General features: G+C 39.3%; 1 protein-coding gene across 2 annotated transcripts in view; it reads left to right on the forward strand.

The window, feature by feature from the left end:
- Nucleotides 1–16869, forward strand: part of SATB2 (SATB homeobox 2) — a 114656-nt gene extending 97787 nt beyond the window's left edge. Inside the window, exon 10 of one of the 2 annotated variants that reach the window (XM_088676668.1) lies at nt 13658–16869. In XM_088676668.1, the coding sequence (XP_088532794.1) occupies nt 13658–14113 (456 nt within the window). In that variant the 3' untranslated portion in view covers nt 14114–16869. The remainder of the gene's footprint in view (nt 1–13657) is intronic. The other variant, XM_035136780.3, reaches the window with a different exon arrangement.
- Nucleotides 16870–17433: the final 564 nt, after the last annotated feature.

Genomic DNA, 17433 nt, shown 5'->3' on the forward strand with positions numbered 1-17433 from the left:
CTGGCTTCTCCAGGTAGAGCTGGGAGAGTTCCCTGCCTGCACATGGAGAGCGGCTGCCAGTCAGTGTAGACCAGGCATAGGCAACCTTGGCTCTCCAGATGTTTTGGAACTACAACTCCCATGATCCCTGAGCACTGCCCCTGTTAGCTAGGGATCATGGGAGTTGTAGCTCCAAAACATCTGGAGAGCCAAGGTTGCCTATGCCTGGTGTAGACCAGTGTTTCTCAACCTTTTTTGGGCCACGGCACACTATGTTCTATGAAAAAAATCATGCGGCACACCAACTCTGTGCCGCCCTATATTTAGTTTGTCTATAGCCCCTGCTTTTTGCCCAAACAGGCCCCATCCACCACCCAGCTGAAGTTCCCAAGCTGCTTGAAACCCACAAACGTTACAATCCGTCCCTAGTCCAACATTTACTCGCAAGTAAACCTCGCGCTCAGTTCGGTGGGCCTCAGTCCCCGCCGCCCAAGCAAGCATCGGAATTCAACCTGGCGACGCAAAGCTAGGCATTTCTACTCGGAAGGAAGCACCGCTGAGTTTTAGTGGGGCTTGCTACCTGGCTAGTGGCTGCAACCAGATTGCAGTTTAAATCGGATTTGCGTGTGCAAGCCGGTTCCGCGGAGGCCATTGGGACGTTTCTTCTCAAATAATTGGGATTCGGCACATCTTAGGACACATTTACACGGGAGGAAGAAAATCCCAAGGGAAGCTGGCGCGACCTCAGCCTGTAATTTGCCGCGACGTGCGGCAACGAGAAGAGCGATTTGCATTGTCACGTGCCTGGCGGCCGCCAATAGTCCAGGAGTCAGTGACGTGACAATGCAAATCGCCCTTCTCGTCGCGGCACACCAGCCAGCGTCTCGCGGCACACTGGTGTGCCGCGGAACAGCGGTTGAGAAACGCTGGTGTAGACAATACTGAGCTAGATGGACCAATGTTACGACTGGTGTAAGGCAGCGTCCTATGTTCCTGTGGAGGGAAATGACTATGCCATCCTCAGCTGAAAGAGTCTTTTTGGGAGTATATTGGGGAAACAAGGGGGCTTAGATCACTGAGAAGGTGCTCCCCCCCCCTGCAGTGGCAGAACACCATCCACAGCTGCTGAACTTTCAGTGGACATACAATAAGGTTTCTTCTGATCACTTTAGGATTGCTCTATAACGCTGTAGTCCTATACACATTGGGCATAAGTCCCACTGAATTCAGTGGGGTGTACTTCTGAGAAGAAATGTATTGGATTGCATTGCACCAAGAACAGACATGGAGAAATTTCCACATCGCCTTTAAAATATGTGTATAGACAGCCCACCAGCAGTTAAGTGCTAAGTAATTATTACTATTTATTATTTATTTTCCTTCCTACAAGCGGAAATAATTTTGTTTCATTTTGAAAGTGAAAAATGTTTTCCCTGTCACATTTGAAATTTTAATAGTCCTCAATAAATAAAATCATATCTAATAACATAACTGGTTTCACTTGGCACTGTGATCTAGATGCATTGCAGTTCTGGAAGCATAAATAGTTACAGCCTTCTAAAGCCCAGTTCCTATTTGCTAAATATACTTGGCTTGCTTTAAATTCCTCTGTGTGCAGTCATTAATACAATCCTCTTTGACAGCATTTAATTAAAGTGCTTTTCTCTATTCAATTCATTAAAAGTTTTCTTTATATAATACTTTTTTTAGACACTTGAATGCTAAGGATTTGAAGTCCTCTCTAAATAATTTCTCACTGTTTGTTGTAAATCGTTAATTAAATTTAACTTAGTGTCTGCTTGATGTTGGTAGGGGAAATGAAAAATCAGTGCCTTTTTATTAGACAAACTTTTTATTTGTGAAAGTGATAACAAGTGTGCTCCTGGCATTGAGCAAACGGGACAGATTAGGGATTCCGCTGGTTTACCGCCCGCTTTGCTGCCCAGCAGTCTCCCTGCCTGAGCTGACAGCTGGTCTCAGAGGCAGTGTTGAGGATTCCCAGCCTGCTGGTTTTGGGGGACTTCAGCATCCATGCCGAGGTGACTGGCTCTAGGGTGGCTCAGGACTTCATGGCTGCTGTGATGACCGTGGGGCTGTCCCAACATGTCACCAGCCCAATGCAAGTGGCAGGCTACACTCTGGACCTTGTTTTCTCTACTGGGCAGGAAGAAGGTGATCTGAAAGTGAGGGATATTGACATCCGTTCCTTGTCACGGCATAGCTGCCAAGTTTTCCCTTTTCTCGCGAGGAAGCCTATTCAGCATAAGGGAAAATCCCTGTAAAAAAGGGATAACTTGGCAGCTATGTGTCACGGTCAGATCACTTCCTGCTGAGATTTAGACTTTCAGCACCTTTTCCCCACTGCAGAGGCAGAGGACCTATTAGAATGGTCTGCCCTCGGAGGCTGTTTGATCCAAAGGGTCTACTGATGGCTTTGGGTGATTTTCTGGCCTGACTGCACTAGCTGTCAGTTAGTTTCTGGACCCAATTCAAAGTGCTGGTTTTGACCTATAAACTTTAAATGGTTCAGGACTGCATACCTCAAGGACTGACCCAAACTCTGCAGTCATCGTCTGAGGCCCATTTCTGTGTGCCTCCTCCATGAAAGGTCAGGGTGGCAACACAAGAACAGTCCTTTTCTGTGGTGGCTCCCCACTTGTGTCTTCTCACAGAAGCTCACTTGGCGCCTTAGTTACATATCTTTAGGTGACAGATGAAAACATTTCTCTGTAACCAGGCCTTGGGTTGATTAACATTCTATGTCCATTTAAATGTGCTTGTTTTAAATGTGTTTTTGTAGGGGTTATTGGCTTGTTTTTGTTTTATTATGTATTTTATGTTCTCATTTTGTATTTTTATGTTGTGAACCACCCTGTGATCTTTGGATAAAGGGTGGTGTACAAATTTAGTTGATGATGATGGTGGTGGTGGTGATGATGATAATAATAATAATAATAATGATGATGATGATGATGTATGCAAGTGTTTGACTTACACAAACCTTTGTCACACTAAAAGAGCTAACAGAGAAAGGTTTGTTTGTTTGTTTATGGGTATATTGATAGCCTGAATCCAAAGAGACTTTTCAGAAATGGAAGCAGGTGTAGCAAGTATGGCAGTGTTATTCAGGATAACTTGAAGTGGTGCAATCTATGTAGCTTCATCCCACTTGTCATTTAACAAAATCCCAGCCTTCCCTAACTGTTCAAAAAGCTGGGTTGAACTAAAGTGGTGGAGCCAGGAGCAGTTTGATGGCAATCAGGATCCAAGCATGTCTCTTCAGTGAAGAATCTGCAGCACAGGGCAGTGGCAATTTATGTGGCAGCACTAGTTTACTAACTGAAGCATCAGCTTACTAAACACACAGTTATGCTATAAGAAGTGTTTGCACAACTTGTTCTCTGTTTTGGGGAAAAAACTATTATGAATTCAAATTCCCTACGAACATCTTAAACATATGATTGCTCTTATGCACCTAATACACCAGAGGGGAAACTGTCAGGCTGACAGAAATTATTATAAGCGAAACCTACTTGTTTGTGAATTAAAAATGTCCATGTGCAATGATTTGTGATCTTGAGGACTGCTGGCAGCATTCATAAACCAGCAGTTATGGCATTTTGTGTGGTATGTTAGGTATATTGCACACAATGCTCAGTATGTTCAGTTTAGGTGCATTCTGAATAAGTTATCAAAGGTGCTGGATATCATTTTTGGAAATCTACAACATATTTTAAAGGAAAACAATCACAATACCATAATCATATGTTGAGCAAGGTGAATTATTATTCTGCATACTAAATTAGGACAGATATCTAAAGTAAATTTAGGCTTTATGTAAATTATACAAAGATTTTAGGAAATAGTCCTAATCAGATCATTTGGTCTGTGTATTTCAATTTCTGAAGTGTGTTTCACATTGTTCATTATTTTTTCATGTTTTAATAACCCAAAGAACTAATTTACATTAATTGTGAGGATTTTCATAATTTCATCATGGGCCTTAATATGTGAGGATTTGTTGGGCAAATGGGGGGAGGGGGATAGTTCACTATTAATACATTATTGACAGCTTAATGTCTTGGCACCTAGTCAGCCCATAAGGTATAATAAACAGGAAGCTGCCTGATGTGAGAGCAGTCAATAGTATATTCAATCAGAACCTTTCAGTTAATTGCTAGTTGACCTCAGAGATTTCCTTTAGTAAAATACTTTCCTTAGTTTAGACCTAGAAGAATCAGTAGGGAATTTAATACTTTGCTGAGATGTGAGAGAGTAGAGTTTAGTGTTTTGATTCATAGTCATGAAATACCTATAGAACAATAATTTCACAAGCTTTGAAAATATAGCACACCTATAGCCTTTTTCAGTGCCTGCTGTTATGTGTCAGGTATTGAGACATGCCAAAAAGGTAGATGGAAAAAGCCACAAATGACCTAAGACTGGAGAGGATTTATGCTGGAAAGGGGAGCTGAAACAGGACTATACTGGGCAGGCAAGGGGACAAGGTAAGATTCAACATCATTCAAGGGAGTAAGACAAAGCAGGCAAGCAATGGAATGAAAAGCAAGGAGCTGAGAAACAATGGGTGCTAAAGGCAGGGCTCTCAATTAAATTGCAATGCAAATCCTTTTCCTGCAAGTTCGAGAGGCGATTCAGAATACTGAGGATATAGTCCAAGGAATTAAGGGAATACAAAGTTGTTGAGTCTAGGCACTAAGAAGACTGCATATAGAATAAAAGGCCAGGGCTTTGTTTTGTTTGAGGCAGAAAATATAAATAGCAAACCAAGTAAATAAATGACCATCTGATGCTCATATACAACAAACATCTTATTTTATGGTAATGCATTGGGAATAATTCTGCCAGTTGTGTCTTCTCCAGGCACTCTGGATTGGAATTCTTAAGGGGAGTAGTGTGGACCAAAAAGAAGCATGGTGGTGGCAGTGCATATATCGATTTTAATGCCTAGATGATTGTTTGAATTTAAGTTTCTACCTATATGCACAAATGGTGCATGAAACAAATCCCCAAATATATCAGCACCACTTCCCTCCACATTTTGTTAGAGAACCTAATTTGATCCATGGTAGCATTTCAAGCAGAATTTTTGATACAAAATAGGGAGACTCTCAAGGTAAAGTCTGTGTGAATATGTGCACATTCTTATTTTCTGTCAAATTGTTGGCATCAATAGAAATGAGGCAGGCAAATAACTACATTGAAAGGATGGTGGTTGATTCATGTGCATTTTGTGTAGTGGCTCATTTGGCCCAGGGAAGGAGAAGGAATGGGGAAATGATTAAGTACAGGAGGCAGAAAGTGGCTGCATGTAGACAAAGAAGTGCTTGATAACATAAATATGTTGTCCAAGAGCCAGTATTTTTATGTTTAGTTCAGATCTAACTATTCATAAGTTATGAGTTCAGCATGCACAAGAAACAAAGTCTGTGGCTGCCTAGTGTTTTAAGTACTCTACTTAGCTTCTCTAATTTTGGGGGCTGCATATCTTAATATGATCTAGATAATCTACAAAGGCAGGCAGGCAGGAAGCCACAAGGGCAATTCCTGACCCTGACTAACATTAAACCATCTGCTCACTTGGGACAGGGAGGCTGCATGGGGAAATTTGTAAGAAATAAATCTACAATCAGTCTTCTCCTTCCATTCCTTCCCTACCCCCCCCCCCTGGTGTGTGTGTGTGTGTGAGAGAGAGAGAGAGAGAGAGAGAGAGAGAGAGAGAGAGGGAGGGAGGGAGGGAGGGAGGGAGGGAGGGAGGGAGATTTTGATCACCACTACTAGTTCCAAAATGGGTTTCTTTATGAGACTGAGTGATTCAACAACTAGGCTAGCCTCATTTATTGTTCATTCACCTAGGAAATTTCTAACTTGGACGAATATATTTTTGTGATACATGAGGAACATGGATGCAACACATTCATTATGCTTGACACCTGTAAACCACCCAAGATCTATGCTAATCCCTTTGCTTGTTCAAACCGCATTTGAGGATTAACACCATGGTTTAACAGGGATTCCTACAAATATCTGAACCACTTTTTATCCTTTTTCTGGTTCTGGTTCCTGTTCTAGGTTTATTTGAAATAGTGCATGAAGACGGTGCTTTCGTACCATCTATATAATCTAGAATAGTGTTAATAAAAATATTAGTGCTATTTTTCCAAGCATCATTTCTTATTATAAAGAACAAGTCATAGTGAAATTACTCAGAACCATAACTCAGAACTCAACTTATATAAACGCAAGAGAACATGTGCTCAAGTCATGGCTTTCCACTTTATTGAGGAACAAATGCATAGTTGTTACTCAGCTGTTGAGGAGATCAGCTCACTCATCTGCAACAAAGAAATGGCATATTCCTAGCATTTAGACTGCAATGTGTGTCCACTGAGAATATAGGGTGATTTTACCAGCAAGCCTGGCTATGGAGGATTAAAATGTTAGATATCCGAAAGTGTATTGAGTAGCTTGGGGAGCCCATGACTAGCACTCCCAACACAATTTTCTATAAACTGTCTTATAGTTTTACAAAAATGATGAGAGGAAAACACAAGATTCAGAAATGGGCAACCAAAATGATCAAGGGAATGGAGCGATATCCTGTGAAGAAAGGTTGCAGTGCTTGGGAATAGAGAAAAGGCAAGTAAGAGGTGACATGATAGAAAAGTTTATAAAATTATACATGGCATGGAGAAATGGTTAGAGAATTTTTTTCTCCATCTCTGGAGGCAGTCGTGCTTCTGAATGCCTGTTGCCGGAAGCCACAGGAGAGCAGGGTGCTCTTGGGTTCAGATCCTGCTTGCAAGTAGGTTGCCTACTGTGAGAACAGGATGCTGGAGTAGATGGGCCATTGGCTGGATTCAGCAGGCTCTTCTTAAGCATACTGCTTAATTGTAACAAACAATGAGGCAGATAGATAGAGACAAGACAGAACTTTGATCCTGCAGACATTTTAATGTAGCGTAATGAAATCAATCAAGCAGATAAACTGAAGATAAATCTTTGCTCATAAGGTGTTTTGTTTATCTCTATGCATTTGAAAAATGAAGTGATGAAAGTGATACCTTCATTAGAAAATGGCAGAAATTAGTCACATTCAGTCTGAATATCAATAGTTTCCTGTGGTAGTATCTTAACTGATTCCCTTTTATTTTCTTTCTGGACATATGAAGCTGCCTTTTATCAAGTCAAACTATGTATTCACCCCTACAGATGTTGTCTACTCTGTTGCCCCTTTCAATACACATTTCAATATAAATACATTGAAACAGATCTCAACTTAAGAAGTTTGTTGAAAGAGGACAACAGAGATAGCACCTGTCTAACACTGAGTGAACAGGAATTCCAGCAAGTTATATGATTTGACTGACGGCGGCTCTCCGAAATCTCAAGCTGTCTATCATTATCTGCTATGTGGCAATTGAATTGGAAATACTGGGGACGTGGGACCATCTCCATACAAAGGATGTGCTCTGCCACTAAGCTAAGACCTTTCTCCTCCAGCCTTTGTAATGCTTTTTAATTCTTTGTAATGCTTTTTAATTCATTTATTATGGTCATTTAGCTAGTGCTCTTAGAAAAATTAATTTAGTGCCTAAAAGTCATGCAGGTACATTTAATACTGTTCCTTATTAAAATTCTCAGAAAAATAGGAACATTTTCAGATAATTGTCATTTTTTAAAAAGGCTCAAAAGAGATATTTCAGCCTTGATGAAATTAAGTTCAATGTATATCACACCTTGGTAGTTCAATTATCTGTGATACCAGTGTTTACTTCATGAAGCAATTATTAAACCCTTAAAAAAAGGCAATACATGAAAAATGCCAGTAGCATTTTGGTTACAATATTAAAGGAAGCTAGATGAAAGTGAACATATATATATATCCATGTAAGACTTCCTACCATTTTGCACGCTCATATTGATTTCTTTTGACATGGTCTTCATTTATTGAGTACTATTTTTTTTAAACTCCCCTGTCCATAACTGTACATGCTGTGAGCAATTGTAAAAGGAAGCCAAAGTATATTAAACCTGCCTGAAGTCAAAATGTAATCTAACACCTGTAGTCTGTTATTTGTCATCACTTCATAGACAGTTTTTTGGGGTGTGTATGTGTGGGGTTTTTTTTTGTAATAACAGTTTGAATTTTCCTCAGCTTGTAACCTTAGGATACTCTGCAGTCCAAGAAAAGTGATGGAACTAAATCACAGTATTTAATGGAGTTTTATTGCATCAAGGTGCTAAATCACGGCTCCAAACAAACTCAAAGAAAATACTTCTTTTGGAGCTCTGTAATGTAGTGCTGCACTGTTTAGCTAAAGGACACAAATACCTTTCACAGCAAAATAAAATAAAGTCTTAACCACTGTTTTGAAAGGAAAAACAAGCACAGGTGCAAATTGTAACTTCTGCTACAGTTTCTCATGTAGACATTCCTAGCAGCTAGTAAAGGTTCTTGGCAGAAAATTCTATCTAATTAACACTCTTGCCAACAGGACGCCCAGACTAAGATTGTGTTGAAAGGTGCCGTTTATTTACCCAAGCTTTGTTGTTATTGTTGTGCTCTTCTCTATATAAATTGGAGGCTGTAGAACGGTATGGTACAGTTCTCTATGGGTACATTTATTGCATCTGCAAACATCTGCTTCAAAAATGTAACACAGGGCAAGGGCATCCTTCAGCATAAACATACACTTTCAAAGTGCAGCATTTAAAATGAGGTTCTAGAGATTTAATACACTCTACATCTGAGACACCTGAATGAGACATTGAAAAGTAGTGAATATATGAACAGTTGATGGGTATTTGACATTGGGAGATGTCATTTTGTCCAGTGATTTTTAAAGAAACTCAGTGCTGTTAAACCGGTGACAGCTTTAGGCTGAATATTTTCTGCTGTAAGCAAAGTTACTAGGAGTGTATTATGAAACGTTTCTGTAAAACAGTTAAAGGAATGGCAGGATCATTCTTATGTCGCATCAGAAGGGTCATTATTCTCCCTCCCCGAAATGTGCTGGGTTTCTCTTCCCTGACCACTAGGAAAGAGCAAGGCAGAACCACAGTTTCTGCTGCTTCAGGTGAAATGCCACTGTTGGCAAATGAATGGTTCACTCTTGCCACCCTTCTTGGCTGCAGCTGTTAAAACCAAGGGTGGCCCATGCATGAGGCAAGGTGAAGCCATTTGCCTCAGGCAGCAGAGCTGCCTTCCACCCTCTCTTTGTTTTGATTATTGATGTAAACCTCTAATAAATTTTGTATAGTTAAGTTTTTACCTCTGTCTTCAGTACATTGTATTTTATTTTATTGCTATGGCTAGTGGTTGATGCAAAAAATAAATAAATACTTCTGATTCTGATTCTCCCTGCCCCTGCCGTGTTGCTGCCAGCTCAACCGGGGTTTCCCATACCACTGACACAGTGCTGTTGTCCTTGGTGCTGCACCCTTACTGCTGCTGCTGTGTTGTGACAGCAGTGCGGGTGCAGGCAAGGGTACAATTGTGGTTATTGGGCTGGCAGCAGCACGGGCAGAGGCCTAGATCTGGGGTGGGGAGCAGTGGCAGGCTGGGGCATTTTACTTGCAGGGGCAGAGTCAAACGTCTTGGGCCGGCCCTGGTTCAGACTCATTACAAGAATTCCACAAATTGTTAAATCATGGGGGCCACTTCACATGAGACTCTTTCCCTACATCCTGTTTCATGCCCAACACACACAAACAAGGGCTCTTGCATTTTAGTAAAACACCAGGTCTTTATTGAGGCAGACAAAACGTTCAGGAGTCATGATTCAGGAGTTCAGGAATCCTGCAAGACATTCAGAACTGGATGGAAGCAAGAAAGATCTCCAAACAGTTACCATGCCCTGTCCTTCAACTTAAGGGGAAGGTGTGATGTACTCACTCACAAGACGTGCTTGCTCTGTGAGAATGATGGAGTTGCAAATGTGTGCTCCTCTGGGATGGGTCTGCTCCCATCTGTGGAAATGGAGCCTGGTTCTAGAAATTTCTGGATTTCAGTAATTTAAGCCTATTGATTTCTATGAGTTTACTCTGAGTATTGCTAATGTTGGCTTTCACTCTGTGAATAGCTGACTATTGCACCCAGGGCCAAATCCACTAGGGGTGGGGAGCCACCGATTGGTTCTTCTTCACCTAGTGTGGCTTAACCTCATTTAATTTAACTTTATGGAGTTTCCAGTTTTTTAAAAAGCTCAGTGGTCTTCAACTTATCTTCCTCCATCCATACCTTTTAATGCAGAAATGTAGCAGAAGCTTTTACCATCAAAGAGTGATGAGAAAAGGTTTCACCGTTCCACATATCAGGCAGTATAATTAAAACAAAAAACAAAAACACCAGCCCTACACCAAAAACTCTCGGTTGGCTACTGCAAGCAGTGGAAAATCAATAGTGGAAGGCACACTGATGTTCAGAGCAGCTGGTCCACTATTAACTGATATTCTGACTGAGGAGGCTTTGATCAGTTTTCTAGCAACTCCAGAGTTCTCTGGAATACAGTTTGAAACCTCTGTCGTAGCTTATTACAAGTAATACAGATCATTCCCTTAATGATATACTACATTATATATTTTCCTAAACTTAATCATTCCATATCATACTTCCTCCCCTGCAGGCGTGTACTATTATTTTTTACACATGGTTCCCAGCTGGATTTCATTGTGGCCTTCAAAACATATTGCAATGTTGTGTGATTTAATAGGAGTCACTTATCTTTTCAAAGTCAACTTTCATCATATTAGATATCTGTATGTTTTCTATCTGAATAGACTAATACCTCAGAAAAGTGAAAATGTAATACCTATGAAAAGTAGTTTCCTCCCACAAAAAAAAACAAAACGGTCTTGTGCTTTAGCTTTCTTATACAAATGTAGATCCATTTTCAACATTAAAGTGAATATGCATTAGAGAAAGCAGAAACATTTGAGACCTGTGGCTAGAGAACAAAACATGTTTCAGTTCTGATTTGCAAGGAGATGGGAACTGATTTGGGGAAGAAATAGGAAGTCAGTTCCAGATGGTCAAAATTGAAGTGAAGACTTGCTTGTGCTAATGGCAAAGTGAAGGGAGGAGTAAAAGCAGAGAACGGGATCACTCAAAGTCAAATTTCTGCTATGATCCTGAGCACAGTTTCTTGGAAGTTAAGACATTTGACTTATTTCTTAGGAACAATGTTTATGACAAGAGACTCTTCACAGAACTCTGCCATTTTCAGTTAAGATGTTGCTTCTACAAGCTGCATGAGATGTGGCTTATTTGTTAACTGACATTAAGCCAGAGTACCCTGACTTGGACATCCCAAGGATCTTTGTCTTATTGCAAGCATGAGAAGATTGCCTAGTTCTGAGGCTCATGGTTTATGAAGGCTGGAGTACTTGTCTGATTTGGGTGTAATCTTATATGCAGTTGGATTAGGGCCCTATACCAATTGGCCACCTGTTCTTCAGATAAAGTTAAAAGGACAGTCTAGGTAACAAAGAATTGGGTTCATTTTCCTCTTTAAAATGTTTTATACCCTCTAGTTGCAACACTGAATATGGTTCCATAGAACTGCAGAATGAGCACCTCTTCAACAAACCAGCGTGTTGTTTTGAAACCGATTTCATCTCAAATTAAACATTTTAATGTCTTAGGTGTATTGTTTTACAGATCCCAAGTATTTCATACTTGTCAGCTTGGCTTGATTCTGTTTTTCTTAGTTCCACTTAACTGAAATTAAACAGATAGCCTTTCTTCTCTTAATAATAATAATACCTTTATTGTCATTGTACAACCTGTGTACAATGAAATTAAACGTATTGTGATGTACTGTGGTTGCTGCAGTTCTTTCAACCCCCTCTGGCAAATGCTTTGTACAAGAAGCTTTGTTCAAGAAGCTTTGTACATGCGCCTTTTTAAAGTGCCCGTGTTTTCAGGATGGTTTCCCACATGAAATTTCCCCTCCTGAGAGTTAAATGCAACACCAGAGATTTATCTGGCTGTGAGTATATGAGCCAACAGAGCTATCACTCAAGAGAACACACAAGACAGATATCAGTAGAGCTTTGCCTATTGACACCTGCAAAGGAGCAGCAACTCTGTTGATAGGGGGCTGTTGTATGATTGCATTCTTTCCCTTCTAGTACATATAGTCAGTCGCGGGGTTACTAAACTGACTTGGTAGAGAACCAATGCCAGCTCCTCATCATCATGCAAATAGACTCCAGACCTAATTTACACTGGTTGCTGCTATCTGTTGGGTTGGTGGGAATGGGGTTCATACTGCTCCTCTCCTTTGCTGTGTTGCAGTACCCCTAGGGCTAAATATACAAGCACTTACATCAAGCCGAGAAACTAGTCTGAAAGCAAAGCAAAAACAAAAGAAATATCAAAAAGGAACATCTTGTGGAGGCCTGGAACAATGCTCCTTTTGATAAGAGAAAGAAGTTGATATTTCTCATTTTGACTAGTTGCTCTCGCATTGTGTTTTTCCCCCCTGAGCCAATTTATTTATAGCAAATAATTGCAACATTCCTTTCTGCAGAAGGGCTAGAGTATGTTTGTTTAAGACACGCAGATCACCAGAGCAAACATTGGCCTTTATGATGAGCAATTGAAGACCTACCGTGTAGCTGCTTAATGAAGTTAGGGAATTGAATGGCTGGACTTCTCACTTCTCTTTTGCCGATGGCAGCATGCTGCGTAGGGCCACGCATCCGTGTCATCATTGAAAAGTTATGCAGCAAGAGTGCCAGTAACATTTATTTCAACTCATTACATTCTCTAGCCCCACAAGTTTTTTATTGCTTAGGACATCAGCCACCTTCCATCATAATAGAAGAAGAAATATATTTCTTGAATCTTCCTAGGCTGATAATTGAGGATAAGACTTTCACTTCATCTACTCATATTTTCTCCTGGTTCAGGTGTATGCACACACATGTGTACTCTGCCTTACAAATGGTTCCATGTTTCTCCTCTTTAACAGTTCTGGTCTTCCGGGATCTAAAATCCTCATCTAATTTGCTCTGTGAGTTTAAGTTTAAAGAGAATTATGGAAGCTTTAGTAAACCATTATTTGGAGCTACCTGTATTTGCAATGTTTACATAGAAGTTGATTAAACACCCTATACGTATGTAACTTCTGTCTCATGTAGAGATGCAGAGATAAAGAACAAATATTTTAGTGAAATAACTAGGTTCTTCAAATAGTGGGATTTTAGGAGCTTTAGATATGCCATCTTTTAAGTCGGTAATAAATTACTGTACATGTTCCTAATAAAATTTCACCCCATCATCCAAAAATGTATTTCTTTTTAGTGGTTTTTTAGGAAATAGTTTTGAACTATTTTTGAACAGTTTTTAGTACAGTATTGCTATGCAGATACTGCTATGGAATCCTCATGCAACATGTTGCAAACTTGCATTATACAGAAGAGATTGAGAATAAAAAAGCTGAAGCACAGATTTATGGACTTTTGGTAGTGTTGTGTATATTTTTTTCTTTGTATTTGGTTTCAAATTATTGACAAGCTGGTTAAATATATTGACAGTATATTTAAATAAATGTAATAATCATAATTAGTAATGCATTAATGCTGTTACACAGGCATTTGGTGTCATGGCAGACTTACTTTAAATAGGTATGCTTTTTTCATTTTTCAGGTGCTTCATAGACAGCAATCCCAACCAGCAAAGGAAAATTCACCTCCGAGAGAAGAGGCCCCGCCTCCACCTACAGAGGACACGTGTACCAAAAAAACAAGATCTCGTACTAAAATTTCTTTAGAGGCTTTGGGCATCCTTCAAAGTTTCATCCATGATGTTGGCCTCTATCCAGATCAGGAGGCCATCCACACTTTATCTGCTCAGTTGGATCTGCCTAAACACACCATCATCAAATTCTTCCAGAACCAGCGTTACCATGTAAAGCATCATGGGAAGCTAAAAGAGCACATGGGCACTGTGGTAGATGTGGCAGAATACAAAGACGAGGAGCTACTGACTGAGTCAGAGGAGAATGACAGTGAGGAGGGCTCTGAGGAAATGTACAAAGTGGAAACTGAAGAAGAGAATCCTGAAAAAAACAAGGCAACTGCTTCAGAAACTGACCAGAGATAATGTGAAAACATCACAGGAAAAGCAATACATTGATCCATTTTTTTTTTTTGCTTTTTAAAAAAGTTTTTTTTAAGTGCGCATAAAGTTGGTGGTTTTTTTTCCAGTGCGCATAGAGTATGTGCAAACCGAACTATTATTTTGCATAGCCCAATCAGACATTCCCTTATAAAAGGCACTTGAGTGTTACACTTTTATGTTTGACTGAGACAATGTTAATTGTAATTCACGTATGATTACATCAGCGTTAACCTTGCACTTATGAAAGGACCTTCTAGCAAGTTACAGGAAGAAATAGACCTATGAAATCAATGAAGGAAATGATAACGGCATATATATATATATATATATATATATATATATATATATAAAATCTCCCCACATATATGAAATTTGCATGGGACATAACTTTACAATCTGAAAGTATAGACTGTGAAATGAGCTCGTTAAAATATGAGTCTTGTTTATGTATTAAAAAAACCACTTCACAATGAGTTGCTTTGGCTTTTAGATAAACTGCTGCCTGCTCTCAGGGTGTGGTTACTATTTTGAAATACCTATTTATTTTCTATGTTTATCCCTGTTATATATATATTTTAAATTCTTACTATGGCTTCCACTTTGGCAGCTTGATGGGGAATTTTTGAGGTATGCATTTAAAAAACCTAGAGCAGCACTGCCAAAAAAATAAAAGTGAAGGAGAGGGAGAGAGAAAAGGGGGGGGACAAAATCAGGGCACCTTAACAAATGAAATCCCAAACCAAGTAGTAACTTTAAAAAAACTTTAGTATATGATGCACATTTGAAGTCACAGAGCATGTTTTGTCCTTTATCATTTCTGTAGCAACCAGATGGATTTTCATGGACTTTTCAGTGGGAAAAAAAATCAGCGACAGTAGACTTTGTCTACTAAAGCAGTCTTCATGAAAAGTTGCTTTTAAGAGATTTAATGTGTGGAATTTTACATTGAGCCACATTTTATAGTGGTGTTATGTGTTTTGGAGGCGCAAACCATCTACACTGTTGCTGTGCAACTTCTGTCAATTTAAGTGGGGCTTGTGCAGCTGTGGTTCTTGTTCCTTTGCTCCTCTAGTGTTCGTCTGATATCAATGTTTGGAAATTTACTCATTATATATATGCTCAAATTGCTTTTCAACAAAGCTTTCACAAATGAAATCATGACTATATCACATCTATCACTCTGGGCAAGTCTGACTGGTTCTTAAATCAGTCAGAGGGTCTGATGGTTCTCTGGTGCTGAATTTCCTTCTGTATTTCCTTTATCCTCTCTTCCCCCCCCCCCCATCTAGAGTCTTAAAGCTCATTATCTCAAGGAGACTAAACACTTTCAGCAAACACTCTTCCAAGGTATGGGCTTCATGTGGTGCATGGCAGACTTGGTGGGAACACATTTTCTGAACTTGCTGCAGTTCTAGGCAGTAAGAGTAAACCAAGCAATTTCCGTGTAGTCACTTAACTTGTCATAAACTGAAACCTTTTCCCAGTGACCTAGCATAGCAATTCCATTACATAAAGCAGAACTAATGCTGACTGACTCTTCAATAGTACAAGCATTAAAGCTGCAATTTACTATAGTTTCCGACAGGTTTTTGAAGTCGTGGTTTGGTAGTGACACCAGCAGTGTTGCTGTTCCTCCATATATATATATATATTTTTAAAGGATATTTTGACTTTCTTCTGTGTCTGGGTTGCTATTTGGACTCTTAAACCCATTGGTAGGCTTCCTTTTGACATGTGCTTTGTAACTCTTAACAAAGACCTCATGCGATATCACTTGGAAAGCTATTTTATGTTTCTTGCACAGACATTGTAATATATAACTGTTAATACTATTTATATATTTGAAAGGTATAAAAGGCAGGCATTAAAAGAATTCTCTGTATAGGTAGTTACCAAGAATGTAACAACATACAGGGAGAAGACATGTTGCAATACAAGCTAATTCTAGCTACTCAGTAACCTCCAGAGTTTTTAAAGGGACTTTTCCAAAATCAATATTTGACACCCACAACGTATCTGTATGCATTTCATATATCATTGAAAAACAATATTGGCTTGCTAACTTGAACTTTTCCTCCTTTATTTCTGTAGTATGCTGCAGCTTTAATCAGAAATTCAGTAGCCGCTGCTTTACGTTCTCTTTTGAGTTACGATACTCTTTTTAAACTGTTATCAGAAGCTCTTGCTGAAATCACTACGTGTATGTAATACTGGTCTATCTCTCATAAGGTTATTCATCTCTTTGATGGCATCAGCATTGGTTTCTTTTTAAAAACACTTCAACCTAAATAAATAAATAGTAGGTATTTCCCCCCCAATGCTGAGTCTTGCCTTCCTGCCCCCAACACTGCCAATTTTTGCAGTGGTTCTTCTAAGTGAATCTGTGGGCATTTTCGCCTGTGGTCTTGCCAGATCTTTGCGAATTACAATGCATATATGTCTATTTATTCAATATTCATCATATAATATCTATTTGGAAAAAGATTTTTTTTCTCGTAGTGCCTCTTAACAAAGCACAATTTTCCGCCTTTTTGTGAAATAAGAGAAAAAAGAAAAAAAAAGTGTTATTGCGGTATCAACAATGTGAATGAGGATTAACATATTGTAAATGTTCTTTTTCCATGTAAATCAACTTGATCTTTGTTATCACTAAGTGATAATTAAATTTTAACTTATGTGCATTGTTAGTCTGTTAGAATTTTTTGGTTGTTGAAATAAAACACATTCAGTAAATGACATACCCATTTGCAATGTCATTCTTTGGGGCCCTCTGTTTTCCTTCCCCTCTCCCTGAATTGATATGAAACATAAATCCCTTTCTTGTATTAGAAATGTGTTCTAGGCAAGTAGAGTTTTACCCTGCCTGTGTTATCTTGCAAACTGCTTTTAAAGTTTCACATGTTTAAAAAACGGGTTTGAATTTGCAGAGGTGGGCTGGGGGAGTAAGCGTTCCTCTGGACATGCAGAGGCTAAATCCTTTAGGTTAGCTTAACGACTCAAAGTTGAACTCAATAGAAATTAACAGCTTATACAAATGGGAATGTTTTGTTGTGCTTAAATGGTAAATATTTTATTCCCTACCTGAAATGCATGCAATGCAAATGGATATATTTGCTCAGACAAATGTGGGTGAAGGTGGAAAGTAAATTTAGCTGCCTCTTAGCAAATCAGATTGCAGAAAATGCAAATTTTCTGTTTACAGTTTAAAACATACATTCCCCGGACTTTAAAAAAAACCAAAAACATTTCCAGCAGAAATATCTCACTAAAGTATACCCTCTATGGAATGCTAGAAAGAATGA

Source organism: Zootoca vivipara, chromosome 1 (assembly GCF_965207765.1).
Source record: "Zootoca vivipara chromosome 1, rZooViv2.hap1.1, whole genome shotgun sequence".
Classification (NCBI taxonomy): domain Eukaryota; kingdom Metazoa; phylum Chordata; class Lepidosauria; order Squamata; family Lacertidae; genus Zootoca; species Zootoca vivipara.